General features: G+C 36.2%; 4 protein-coding genes across 7 annotated transcripts; 2 read left to right on the top strand and 2 right to left on the bottom strand.

Moving 5' to 3' along the window:
• Window positions 1-1,324: 1,324 nt before the first annotated feature.
• LOC104705642 (uncharacterized protein At5g39865) lies at window positions 1,325-3,162 on the bottom strand. The gene is made up of 2 exons (XM_010421688.2): window positions 2,715-3,162; window positions 1,325-2,598 (listed from the first exon to the last, which is right to left on the bottom strand). The coding sequence occupies exon 2, from the start codon at window positions 2,534-2,536 to the stop codon at window positions 1,712-1,714; it is 825 nt and encodes a 274-aa protein (XP_010419990.1). The 5' UTR covers window positions 2,537-2,598; window positions 2,715-3,162; the 3' UTR covers window positions 1,325-1,711.
• Window positions 3,163-4,647: 1,485 nt separating this feature from the next.
• Window positions 4,648-6,275, bottom strand: LOC104705641 (E3 ubiquitin-protein ligase makorin). Of its 3 annotated transcripts, none has more exons than XM_010421687.3 (4): window positions 5,803-6,275; window positions 5,572-5,651; window positions 5,411-5,470; window positions 4,648-4,880 (listed from the first exon to the last, which is right to left on the bottom strand). In XM_010421687.3, the coding sequence occupies exons 1-4, from the start codon at window positions 5,863-5,865 to the stop codon at window positions 4,856-4,858; spliced, it is 228 nt and encodes a 75-aa protein (XP_010419989.1). In that variant the 5' UTR covers window positions 5,866-6,275; the 3' UTR covers window positions 4,648-4,855. The 3 variants fall into 3 exon arrangements, with proteins under 3 accessions (XP_010419989.1, XP_010419988.1, XP_010419987.1); XM_010421686.3 differs by having other exon boundaries at window positions 5,577-5,651; XM_010421685.3 differs by lacking the exon at window positions 4,648-4,880 and having other exon boundaries at window positions 5,232-5,470; window positions 5,577-5,651.
• Window positions 6,276-6,425: 150 nt separating this feature from the next.
• On the top strand, window positions 6,426-9,384 carry LOC104705640 (pheophytinase, chloroplastic). The gene is made up of 6 exons (XM_010421683.3): window positions 6,426-6,825; window positions 7,052-7,700; window positions 8,100-8,326; window positions 8,434-8,625; window positions 8,726-8,882; window positions 8,971-9,384. Exons 2-6 carry the CDS (start codon window positions 7,062-7,064, stop codon window positions 9,220-9,222), a joined length of 1,467 nt encoding a protein of 488 aa, XP_010419985.1. The 5' UTR covers window positions 6,426-6,825; window positions 7,052-7,061; the 3' UTR covers window positions 9,223-9,384.
• A 1,481-nt stretch (window positions 9,385-10,865) lies between these two features.
• On the top strand, window positions 10,866-12,904 carry LOC104705639 (agamous-like MADS-box protein AGL15). 2 transcript variants are annotated; one of them, XM_087461388.1, is made up of 8 exons: window positions 10,866-11,187; window positions 11,384-11,443; window positions 11,532-11,596; window positions 11,682-11,781; window positions 11,874-11,915; window positions 12,175-12,216; window positions 12,291-12,454; window positions 12,594-12,904. In XM_087461388.1, exons 1-8 carry the CDS (start codon window positions 11,005-11,007, stop codon window positions 12,715-12,717), a joined length of 780 nt encoding a protein of 259 aa, XP_087317514.1. In that variant the 5' UTR covers window positions 10,866-11,004; the 3' UTR covers window positions 12,718-12,904. The 2 variants fall into 2 exon arrangements, with proteins under 2 accessions (XP_087317514.1, XP_087317513.1); XM_087461387.1 differs by having other exon boundaries at window positions 11,523-11,596.
• Window positions 12,905-13,081: the final 177 nt, after the last annotated feature.

Here is a 13,081-nt window from a genome sequence, read left to right as displayed (position 1 = left end):
AAGTTAGAATATAAAAAAATACGAAAATAGCTTTAGTACGGTTATTTATCCAGTAATGAAAATAATCAAATAAGGTGTGTATTAAATGGTGGGAGGTGGATGCGTGAGCGAAGAAGATACCCGTAAGTAGTTCAACTGTTCAAGTAACCCACACACCTTTTTTTAATTGAAAGTGAAAACGTTGCGTGAAAAAACAATCTATCTATGAACCGTCAACTGTGACTAAAACTATAAAAGAAGGAAAGATGCAAACTCAAACGTAAAAAGGACTTCCTCGTGCCGAAAGAGACAAATTTAAAATCAAGTTGGTAAAGAAAGAAACCGATGAATGATTATTAATTAATTTACTCATGTATATTTCTTTAGATCTAATTGGATGCAACTATAATATTTATACATTGGGAGAATTGTCTAAAAATGGCCAACTATAAAACTAATCAGTTGACAATTGTTTTTGCAGAACTGCACTTTCACAATCACTTGGCTTCTTTTTTTGTGTGTACATCAGTACATCATCATACCATCTTTATACCAACATCATCATATCAGCATCATCATCATCATCACATCAACATCATCATATTATCATCATTATCACCATCACAATCATAAACATTCATAATGATGGTGGTGATGTGATGATGATGATGGTGGTGGTGATGTGGATGATGATGACAAAAGAACATTGGGCTTTCTAAAAGTTGAGTTGTCAGATGAGCTGCCTCATCATCAATACACTTGGGCTTTTCAAGAGTGGAATTTGCTTCAGATTGCAAAAGATTAGTTTTGGACAGTGGGCCTCATAGGAAAATATACTCTTAAGAAGACTCCCTGACATTTTTAAAAGAGTTCGACCTCGTTATAATCAACTAATCAAGTGCTCTCATTTACCACGTCTGACTCTGTCATTTCACCGAAGTACTGATGTATTTTGGATTGATTCCTTCCTTGTTGTATCCGCCAAAAAGCTAATGGACCATTTGAATGAGTAGTTACTAGTTAGTTTCTTTTGGTTTAGCTGACAATAGAGGTTATATTTATGTTCATTCACTTAAAACCGTAATTTTGCATCGGAGTTGCCCAGTACCATCTTTCTAAGAAAGGTTTATCGATGTAAAAATGAATTATGGCCGGCTTCCCTTATAGATATGTCACTGATAGAATCCTATAGTGGGTGGCTGCGGGAGCAAGTTTTGCATATTGTCAATAGTTACGCTCGATCAATGATTTGGGTTTGAGACGATCAAGAGATGATTATGTTGGTAGAATCCTTCTCACAGAGTTGTCATAAAAAGACAGATCAAGCAAGTCGTACTCAGCATAGTACCCATAAACACGCTAATAAGTATTTACAATCAAAATATAATAGCATACGAACAAAGTTGTCTTTCACAACATTGACACACGAACGTCAAAATGCTTACTACCCGTTTCAGACATTTTGACTACACAAATTACATTAGTCCTTAGTAGCAAGCATACATAAAACTAAAATCCACGATCAAACAGCATTCCCAATAACCGTTGATCGCAAGAGCCTTAAAAAACCCCAAAAGTGAAATGCTGCTGATCCAAAAGAGAATTTCGGATACTCGTAGCATCATCATTCACTGTTTTACTAACAACAACAATGGACATATCAAAAGAGAATAATAAATACCTCTTTTTTCTTTTTTTTTTTAGAAAGGTTGATGATGATGATGAGATCATCTCAAGAAGAACAATGGGGACAACGTATCAAACCATTCTCATTGCAGTCGGGACATCTCTTGAGTCTATCTTCATCCTCATCAAACAGTTTCTTGCTACCACTACAATTGGAACACGGAACAAATCTAATGTCACCGCAACAATGGCAAACAAAACCCGGTTGTCTCATAGGAAACTCTTTAAGAATCTTGGCAAGCTCGCCAATCTCAAACAAACTCTTGACCACATCAGCACCACCAACGTACTTCCCCATGATGAACACCTGAGGCAAAGACACAACACTCTTTTCACCCATTGCAATCTGCAACTCTTTCCTGTAAGCTATATCCATGGAGACATCACGCTCATCGATCCAAACACGAAAACCTCTAAAGATCATCCTCACAGCATAACAATCCTCAAAAGTCCTCCTAATCCCTCTCAAGCTAGTGAAATACACCACAATCCTATCCTCTGTACCTGGGAGACGTATCACAGAGTTGTTTATCGTCGAAAAAGGCGATATCCGAGACTCGGATAAAAGCGATTTCCCTGATTTCTGTTTCTGAGGAATCTCAGGTGGAGCTGGCTTCGAAGGTTTCGAACTTTCGAACAATTTACAGAGGTTTTTGACTTTTCCTTTGAGAGAAGTGCTTACTGATTCTACGGGGGTGTAGAATTTGGTGATGGAGGTTGTACGGTTCAGGGAAGGGTTGAGATTGTGGGGTTTAGGGTTTGAATCCGCCGCTGTTCTCCCGTGAATTGTAAGGGACCTGTTGAAGAACGTCGACGTGGGAGACGATTTGGTCTTCCCTGAGAAATCCGAGTTTTTCTCCAATCCCGCCATCGGAACCCCTCAGATCGCAAAGAAACAAAACCCTTTCCGACGGCTAATTTTGTGGCAAAAACCTAATTTAAGAAATTAAAAAAAAAAAAAAAACCTATGATGATGAGATGATGATGATGATGATCAGATTCAAACAAATCGAAATCGAAAGAAAAAAAAAAATAACAAATTGGCTTACCGATCGATCACCTCCCAAAGGAAGAAATTGGAATTGGAATGATCCTTATCGGAAAAAGAATCAGCTTTTTCGAGGTGTAAAACGATCGGAACTAGTAGTGCGGTTTTTTTTTGAGCTGATGAATGAGTTATTTCACCGATGATCTCAAAGAATTATGTGATTTTCTGGGGAATTTTTTGGTTGTTTTTGTTGGTTTGTTGATGGTTGCGGAGAAGAAGAAGAAGAAAGATGTGGAGGAGAGCTCCGAATTAGCCCCTTTGTTTGTTTGTTTTTTGTTTTTTTTTTTTTTTTTTTTTGTTGCAAAGCAAAGAATTTTTCTGTTTTCTTTTCTTATTTTTTCAACGTTTTTTTTAATTATTATGACTCTTATTTAAAGGTTCTTTATGAAATATTTTTTTAATTTGATATGCTCCTTCGAGGAAAACGAATTACAAAAATAATTAAAAATGGTGTTAAATTGCGAGGAAAAGTCGTTTTTATTGGTAAAACGCGGTTGGTTTGGTTGTCGTATTAATAAAGAGAAAAAAAAAGTTATTCAAATGGTTCCAGCGGTTTGGGGAGAGAAACCAGATTACACGTCCGGTTTACAATTACCGAAGATATATTTGTTGGTTTTTCATTCTGAAACCATTTTATATATAAGGTGTTTCTTTCTTCTTCTTCTTTGCCTTAAGTTTTGAGATGAAGAAGTAAATTAATGACTTGTGAATGTGATGTAAAACTCATATTACAATCCTATACACAATTTACGAACTTTGATGAATCGAACAATGAGCCAAGATTAACACCACAACACAACTAGAATTAACCTGGCCGTTCCAAAGCTCTTAACCTATGTAATGCACTAACTATTTTAGGGAGGATTACTATACTAGGTCATAAATAGTGGTTTATTACTAGAATGGGGAGCAAGTAGGTTTGCTTCTAAATGGCAAAATCGCCTGTGTTAGGAAAAAGAAAATTACGTTACATACCATCGTAATTAAAAGCCACATAGGAAAGAGAATGTTAAAAGAGAGCTGTTTTTGGAGAGAAAATGTTCCGCCAAACCATAAGTCTACCATTGTAGTGACGGTAGAGTTAGTAGAAATTGGTAGAGTTAGAGAATAAATTTATGGTTTTACTTAGATTTATGTGGTAGATTGAAGTAGAGTGGCGGTAGAGATATAGTTATATGAGAGAGTTAAAACACTAGTAGAGTTATGTGGCAAAGATATAAATAGTTATGGTAGAGTTAGTAAAACCCGTAGAGTTTTGAGGTAGAGTAAGTATCAGCCGTAGACTTAACTTTAGTGGTGGTAGAGTAAGCAAGAAAAAGATTCTTAGAGTTATGGGCGAAATAGAGATAGGCGATAGACTTAATTGTAGTGGTGGTAGAGTAAGAAGGTAGAATTGAGTTATATGGCAGACTAATAAATAGTGACAGCAGAGTTATTGTTGATGATAGAGTTATTGTTGAGAATAGAATTTTTGAATTGTGTTGTGGTAGAGTTAAGGCTTACTAAAATAGGTTAAAATTCATAGACTTAGCGTTTAGTGTGGTAATAGAGTTTGTAATTGGTAAAGATTTAAGAAATTTAAGTCATCATTAGAAAAATATGTTTTAGATTAAATGAGATTACCTAAATGGTGAAAAGACAAAATTGCCCTAAGCTAAGAGATACATGAATTTGTACTAAGTTGGATATGTATGTGTTGGTAAAGTGTTGATGGAGATCACTATGATTGCAATTTTTTTGTATGGCCTAAGGATTAGCTAATACTTATCTTCATGATCTAAAAACAAACCATGTTATTGTCATTTGCATGGTTTGTATGTACATGTTCTAATGGAGTTTGAGGCAATTGACTTGTCGGTTTATAAACGTCATCAAGACAATTGGATATATGCACAATAACTCTAATGGTGGTATGAAGCTACTCAAAAGGTAGATGAAGAGCAAAATAATAATTTTATAAATTTCAAAACAACAATATAGCAACGGAGGATATTCTAATTATCCAACAATACAAATAGAGGTATACAACAAGACTATAATTCACTAGAGCTAACATAACATGTGATTGTTGTTATTAAACCCTAAATATCCCAATCCATATTTTAGTCTGTGAGGGTCCTTCTTTGGTAACTTATTACTTACCTACATAAAACACTTGCACTGTAACCTGAGAAATCATCAAAAGCCAAACAAACAAGTGAGAAATCTTTTAAATTATCACTATATACAAGAACCAAGAAGGGACAAACTGTATACAATAAACTCCCAATGGAAAGGCAAAATCATTAAACCAAGTAATCATCAATTTGATACCCGTATAGTGTATCATATAGTCTCTATGACTTCATTCACATATATGGATTCAAAACTAGAAGCTTTTTCACTTTCCAATTACTTAAAACAGAGGCAATGAAGCCATAAAGCTACTAAATTCATCTGTCTTGATGGCGAGTACAAAAAGAGTACCAAAACAACCAGAAAATTATGGAACTTAGTGGAAAGATTCACAACAGACATATAAAGCCACATAAAAAAACAGATCTTGATTTAGGTATACGGTTTTAAAGTTATGACCAAATTCCCAATACATAAGCAAAATTATGGAACTGGGTGGAAAGATTCACAACACAAAGAGCGATCAAGAGACTCAGAATCAGAGGTAAGAGGTGGTCTATGAGCATTGGAAGAAGCTCTGACATGATCATATCTACATCTACTCCCGTAAAAGCATATCCCTTTTTGGTAGAATGTGCAAACCTAATTTTACATAACAAAACAAGTTAACAAAAATTTTGAGACTCAAAATTCAAAACCCGCATTAAAGAAGAAAGAAACAAACAATCTTGAGAAGAGATTACATTACATTATTCGGCGGATCCTTAGAGTCATGATAAAATTCACAATTTTCCCCTTTCAAGCACGAGCCATGGACGAAGAACTTCACAAACGAAAATGGATAAAGAAATGAATTGAACCCTCCACAGAAACCAAACCAACTTCAAAAAGCATCGACCTTTACACCAATACAAAAGAAAAAACACAAAATTGAAGAGGTAGAGTTAGGATGAATCGAGAAGTTTGGGGTGTACCTGTCGGAGGACATATGGGGATTGTGCGGAGAGAAAGAAGAGGGCGCTTCCACCACACACCATCGCGATCCGGCCTCGGATCTACATTTTTCCCCGGGGGCTGGAGCTCGAGAGAGAAAAGAGAATTAGGTCTAATCTTTTTTTTTTTTTATCATGGTTTATATTTGTTTTTTTTATATATATTTAAGTTTTTTTTAAACTAAAAATTAATTCATAATAGCACTTATGTAATAATAAGATTATAAAGGTGGTTATATGTCTTTTTCCAACAAATATGTATTACTCTAGTAAGTGAAACGATTAAAGACCTACTCTAATAATAAACCATGATTTATTTATGTACTAGTCTAGTAATTCTTTCATTATTTTATCGTTTAAGATAATTGACATGCCGTTTTACTTTTACATAAAGAGGAGTGAGCTTATATATGACTTTTTTAACAAAAGAGTTTCTAAATAATGAAAAATAATTCGAAGTGACTGCTAGAAAAATTAAATGAAATAAAAGGATATCTATGAAATTTGATAGTCACACAATTCAAAGTCTGAGATCCTTTTGGGGTAAGATGATGATAATGTCAAAGAAAGAGTGTTCTATTATCATTGGTTGATATTTTTCTTGTAACCAAAATATATATATTTTTCTGCGGTATCAAATCAGCAATGTGATCCAAAAAAGAAAAATGTCATATTGTGAGAGAAAAAAAACCCTACTGAAATGTGTCATATAGTGAGGAAAATAAAACCCCCACTCCAATTAGTTGAACTTGAAAATACAATAAAACACACGCAACAAAAACGTTTAGCTGTCGTTATGCACCGAACCGAACGATTCTAAAGAAGTTAAACCGAAAAGCCAGCACGCAAAGCCAATTCTTTCTTCACCTCTTATAATTAAAAAAAAAAATCTTTCTCTGTCAAAATTAAGAGACGTTTCGTTTCTGTATAACTAACGGACCGAACCGTCTAAGAAGAGAAGAGAATCCCATTTGATGAAAGCTTCTCTCATCCGCAATCTCTAAGGTAAAAAAAAATAAACTTTCAAACTCTTTTCTTTTCTTCTGGGTTAAAATTACTTCTCTGTCGACGATTCTGGTGTTGTTGTTTGATTTCAATTCCACAGAAGATTACCTCGAGTTCATGAACCGTTTCAGCTAAACAAAAAAAATTCCAACTTTTTCGTGTTTTTGTCCTTCTGAGTGGCCGATTTTATTTAAAGGATTTGTCTTTTGATTTGTTCGTTTTACAGGATTTTTGTTATGGAGATTATCTCACTGAACTTCGTGCCTCAGTGTTCCGTTGTGACTTGGAGTGGTGAATTAGCCACGAAAAGATTGGTCCCAAATCGATCAAGTCTCTTCTTATCTGGGGTCAGGAAATCCAGGTTTGTGATTAGGAATGGGAATTCTGATGGTTATGTGGTTGGTGAGAATGAGGAATTGGGTACTATATCCACAAGACGAAGAGAATCATCTACTTCTAAGGTTTTGATACCTGGTTTGCCTGATGAATCAAATGGCGAGGCTGCTGCTCGAATCAGTCATTCTCACTGTGAGTGGAGACCCAAGCTCAGAGTGCATTATGAGAAATCAGGTTGTGGTAACGTCGAGGCTCCTCCGGTGTTGTTTCTTCCTGGCTTTGGTGTTGGTTCTTTTCATTATGAGAAGCAGCTTACTGATTTGGGAAGGGATTATAGAGTGTGGGCTATTGATTTTCTCGGCCAGGGTTTATCTCTCCCGACTGAAGATCCTACTACTACCGTGGCTGAAGAAACTGGTGCCTCTGAAGATGATGAGAAACCATTTTGGGGATTTGGTGATAAAACTGAACCATGGGCTGACCAACTCGTGTTCTCGCTGGATCTCTGGAGGGATCAAGTTCAGTATTTTGTAGAAGAGGTAAACCATATCAGTGAAACTTTAACTATGCTCTTCATTTGTTATGTTACTCATTAAGCTCTTGATCAACTTATATTCAAAACTTCAATCTGTCTCAAGTCTTGGAAAGTTTAGGAGAAGAGGATGGTGCTTTGTTTTAGCTCTTTCATTGAATATTGTCGCTATGAGTCCTATACTCATGGATTTCATTAGTTACCAGATCAACACCTGAGTAGTGTGTGTATGGAGTCTTTTGGGATTGGTTTGGGCATGGGAGGGTATAGGATGCACTAGAAGATTAGAATTCATCCACATTCTTGATTCTGCTTGTGTTCTAGTTTCAGTAAGAAATAAAGGAATGAACACTTATTACGATTTCACCTGAAATAAGTTTATGAGTATATTGTATTTGTTGTACAGGTTATCGGTGAGCCTGTATACATTGCAGGGAACTCACTTGGAGGGTATGTAGCTCTCTACTTTGCAGCAACCCATCCTCACCTGGTAAAGGGTGTTACCTTGCTTAATGCAACACCTTTCTGGGGTTTCTTCCCTAATCCAGTAAGATCCCCGAAGCTAGCACGTCTCTTTCCATGGCCCGGAGCATTCCCTCTGCCGGCAAGAGTGAAAAAAATCACAGAATTGGTGTAAGTGAGACTTTACGAACAGATCTTCTGACCTGCAAAGTATCATTTTCTAGCTCTACCATCAGTCTAATATGTTTACTTTTGTTATACTCCCCATGGAATTGTAGATGGCAGAAGATAAGTGATCCTGAAAGCATAGCTGAGATACTTAAACAGGTCTACACAGACCATTCTACCAATGTGGATAAAGTATTCTCACGTATTGTGGAGATTACGCAGCATCCGGCTGCTGCAGCGTCGTTTGCTTCGATCATGCTTGCTCCTGGTGGACAACTATCTTTCTCTGAAGCTTTATCTAGGTATAACACAGTGTGGTTCTCTTGTTTTATATGTTTTCTCCCTCTGCCTGATTGGTCTTATCGCTTATAGAGGAATGCTATTTGATGGTCTATGCTATAGGTGTAAGGAAAACAATGTTCAGATATGTCTCATGTATGGAAGAGAAGATCCATGGGTGAGTCCGATGTGGGGAAAGAAGATAAAGAAGGAAATCCCCAACGCTCCATACTACGAGATCAGCCCAGCAGGTCACTGCCCACACGATGAAGTCCCTGAGGTACAATGAACAACTGAAAAATTTCCTCAAACTCTGCAGTTGGCTTTGGATATGAGTAATGAACCGGTTTACATATGAAAACGAGTAGGTGGTGAACTATCTCATGCGGGGGTGGATCAAGCACCTGGAGTCTGGTGGTTTTGAAGCGCTCCCGCTTTTGGATGACACAGAAGAAAATTGGGAGGAGTCCAGCATTGGTAGAGAAATTGAGTTCCCGAGAGATGGTTGGAAGAAAGCAGTGAATCTGTTGATGTATGGGTCAAACTACTCGTTCTGGGGTGGAGTTAGAGAATCTTTCAAATCCAGTTTCACAAGGGTGTTTGGAGGGAAGTCTGCATAGAAAAGAAGCATGGAACAGTCGTTGTCTAGTGTAAATTTGTTTGTTTTTTGTTTTCCGTCATCATCTAGTGTAAATTAGTTGTAATCGATGATTAGATGCTAGCTATAATTGTATGTAGAATTCAAATTTATAAATGTTCAAAAAGGGAAAAAGTTGAGAAAATGTCTACTTGATAGGTAGTTAGAAAATCTTGTCTCGCAGAGTGTTGTATACAATCCACAGGTTCAGATCAATAAAGGAAGGCAGAGCTGGAACCTTACATTGACTAGCTTTGTGCAGTAAAATAGAGACTGCCAGTGCCAAATCTCAGAAATGCTTCCAAGTGAACTCTTTCTGTTGCAAATGTTATTGTCTTATTGACGTCGTGCTGGTTTGTGTTATTTTCTGGAGACGGTGAATTTCATATATATATATATTTCCTAATGCTTCTCTTATCAGTAACTGTGTTTAGATAGTAACCATTTGTGTTGTTGGCAACTTCCATAGCAGGAAAGAGTCCCATTTATTCACTTGTATTAACGGAATCAGCTCCCTCATCTACGCACCTAGTTATTGCTCCTGCGATCACGTAACAAGATGTGATTTGGTCAAAGATAGTTTATATCTTTGTGATTGTAATTAGATTCTCTAAGATCTCTTCTGTAGTCTATAAAATACTTGTAAGTCATTCTAAGCAATACACAAAAATATTTCCTTATGGTCTTTGATTCTTCAAGATGGGACAGGTTTTCGAAAGAGGTATTCGAAAACTACAAACAACCAACCCCGGAGGGAAATAGACCCTCAAATTAACAAACAAAAAAAAACACTGAAAGCTGCAGGCCAAATGAGTTGTTTTCAAATTTGGTATTGGAAATGGAAAGTTAAAGGACATGTTGTAGAGCTCAAAAAACACTCTGATTCCTCCTAAAGAAGAAAGTTGGAACTCATATAAGCCTAAGGCATGTGAGTGTATTTGAACATGCATGTTATGTACTTTCTTGGTTCCCAAAGGTGAAGATTAGTATTTGAACTTGTTACGGGTGTTTGAAAAGACATATCACAGGTTACTTTTTCGAGGCAAGAAGACCAAGAGTAAGTCGGTATCTTGAATATAATCTTGGTCTGCTAATCAAAATCTATAACAAGGCTATCCAACATGAACATGAGATTTAAAAAAATTTGGTGTTTCAAACCAACTATTAACAGTTGATACCATTTATGTTAATCACCAAAACAATGATATATACTATAGTATTTAACTTAGGAATTTATAAGTAGAAACTGTTTGTACATTGTTGCTCACATTAAAGAAAGAGAAATATACATTTTAAGTAAACAATATACAGTATAAATTTAAAAGAGAGAAGAAGAAGAAGAAGAAGAAGAAGAAAAAGAGGGAAAAAAACAACTTTATTTTAGTAAGAAAAGGGAAAGTAGGACCCAGAAGAACTGGCAAAATCCTCCAAATGTGGCAAAAAGGTGTCATGCAAATACTGTACCCCTCAAAAATTGAAAGAAAGCAAAAATAAAAGAAAGAGAGAGAGAGAGAGAGAGCACGCAAAACAGAGTCCATGCAACACACAACATTCATTTGTGGTTTTTTTCTTTTTTTCTTTCTAAAAAAATTATATTCCATCCAAATTTAGTAAACTCGGTGTTCCCATTAATAGATTCCCCCAAAACCCCCATTTTGGAGACGAGGAAGGTAGAAAGATTGAACCTTTCTTCTTCTTCTTCTGTGTATTAATTTAAGGTGCGATATTGATTCAAAAAAATTGGGGGAAAAAGAAAAGAGAAGAGATGGGTCGTGGTAAAATCGAGATAAAGAGGATCGAGAATGCCAACAGCAGGCAAGTTACTTTCTCCAAGAGGCGTGCTGGTTTGCTTAAGAAAGCTCATGAGCTCTCTGTTCTTTGTGATGCTGAGGTTGCTGTCATCGTCTTCTCCAAGTCTGGCAAGCTCTTTGAGTTCTCCAGTTCTGGGTATCTACTTTTCACACTCTTTTTTTTTTTTTTTTGATTCGATTTTGTATTTGCATGTCTTGATTTGATGTAAAATCGATTTGGGGATGGGGTTTAGTCTTTCCCTTAGTCAAAAAAATTGAATCTTTGCATGTTTGTTTTGATCATTTTGAGTGTTAAAAGTTGTTTTCTGATTGAGCTAAATTTGATTTTTTTGGATGAAGAAAACACTTTCGAGATACGGCAACTACCAGAGTTCTTCAGATTCTAAAGTTGAGGTGATAATTTTTGTGTTCATCTGTTGAAAAATTGTTCTGTTTTCTTTTCTGTATCTTAATCTGATTGTTGCCCGTTTAGAATCTCCAGGAGGAGGATTGTGCAGAGGTGGACCTTTTAAAGGATGAAATTTCAAAGCTTCAAAAGAAACATTTGTATGGAATCTTAATCCCACTTTTACTTTTCTATTCTTCTCTACTTTATCTTAAAAATGTTGTTTGGCTTTGTGTGTTTTTGTAGACAACTTCAGGGTAAGGGCTTGAATATTCTGAACTTCAAAGAGCTGCAAAACCTTGAGCAGCAACTACATCATGCCTTGTTATCTGTGAGAGAGCGAAAGGTTAGTAGTTGACAGTTAACTAGTAATATCACTCTGTGTCTCATAATTCAGTTCTCTTTGCATTTTCCTAATAAAAGGTTATGTGATTTCAGGAACGGTTGTTGGCTATCCAACTTGAAGAATCTCGCCTCAAGGTAAACAACAACACTCGCTTTTCCTCTTTAGCTTCCAACTGTGTATAACCAAATGCAGTAAGCTTATGTGATCACATGATTCTGAACCTTTGTTAAAACCAATGTTCCCTCTATAGTGGTTACGATATTCTTTGACAAGCTTATGCTCTAACTAGCTAGCTAGTGTGTGCATTATGTTTGACTTAAGACTCCTAACTAGGTACAGAGTACAAAAGTATAATTCTTTTCTTGACCAGCCATATAATAATTTACTTTGCAGGAACAACGAGCAGAGTTGGAAAACGAGACCTTACGTAGACAGGTCCTTAATTATAGTTTTCGTTGAGTCACCTCCAGTCGTGAATGGTTCATTCTCTGACTTCTCTCTTGAAACAGGTTCAGGAACTCAGAAGCTTTCTCCCGTCGTTCACTCACTATGTTCCATCCTACATCAAATGCTTCGCCATAGATCCCAGGAACGCTGTCCTAAACCATGGATGCTTGGACGACAGTAACTGCAGCCTCCAGAAAACCAATTCAGACACAACTTTGCAATTAGGGTATTGCTCTTATAATTTTCTGTTCATTGGTTCCAATATAGGAAACTCATTTTAGATATATAGTTGTCTTACTCTAGTATGCATATGTCTTAACACTAATGGAATTATAAATTCTTTACTACTATGTCATATCTCCAAGGTTGCCGGGAGATGCACATGCACATGATAGAAGGAAGAATGAAGGAGACAGAGAGAGCCCATCAAGCGATTCGGTGACAACAAACACGACCACAGCAACTGCAGACAGGATCAGTCTAGTTTAGCAAAAATTTCCACCTGAAAACAAAAGCCAAAGGTTCTCTCTGTTTAGTGAGGTAGAGAATGTTTCCTCTTTAGCAAGTATCACATTATTTAAAGTAAGTTTAGAAGAGATAACTTGCAAAAAACAAGAGAAGATTAACTTGATCTCATCTGCCTTTTCTCCTAATCTAACTCTCTGTACTTTTTCTATTGATTATTTTTCTGTCTCGTCTCAAATTTGTTAATATGACACAAAGGTTAATTAATTATCTCGAGTAAGTAGTAAACAAAATACAATTGGAAGAAGTGACAAAGAAGTAGCTTATAGTATTATCTGTGATTCTAAGACACACTGGGAAACAAGATATTTTTGGTATACAAAGCTCT

This window comes from Camelina sativa, chromosome 8, assembly GCF_030686135.1.
Source record: "Camelina sativa cultivar CO46 ecotype springtype chromosome 8, ASM3068613v1".
Taxonomy (NCBI): domain Eukaryota; kingdom Viridiplantae; phylum Streptophyta; class Magnoliopsida; order Brassicales; family Brassicaceae; genus Camelina; species Camelina sativa.
This window is presented reverse-complemented; position numbering and strand designations above follow the sequence as displayed.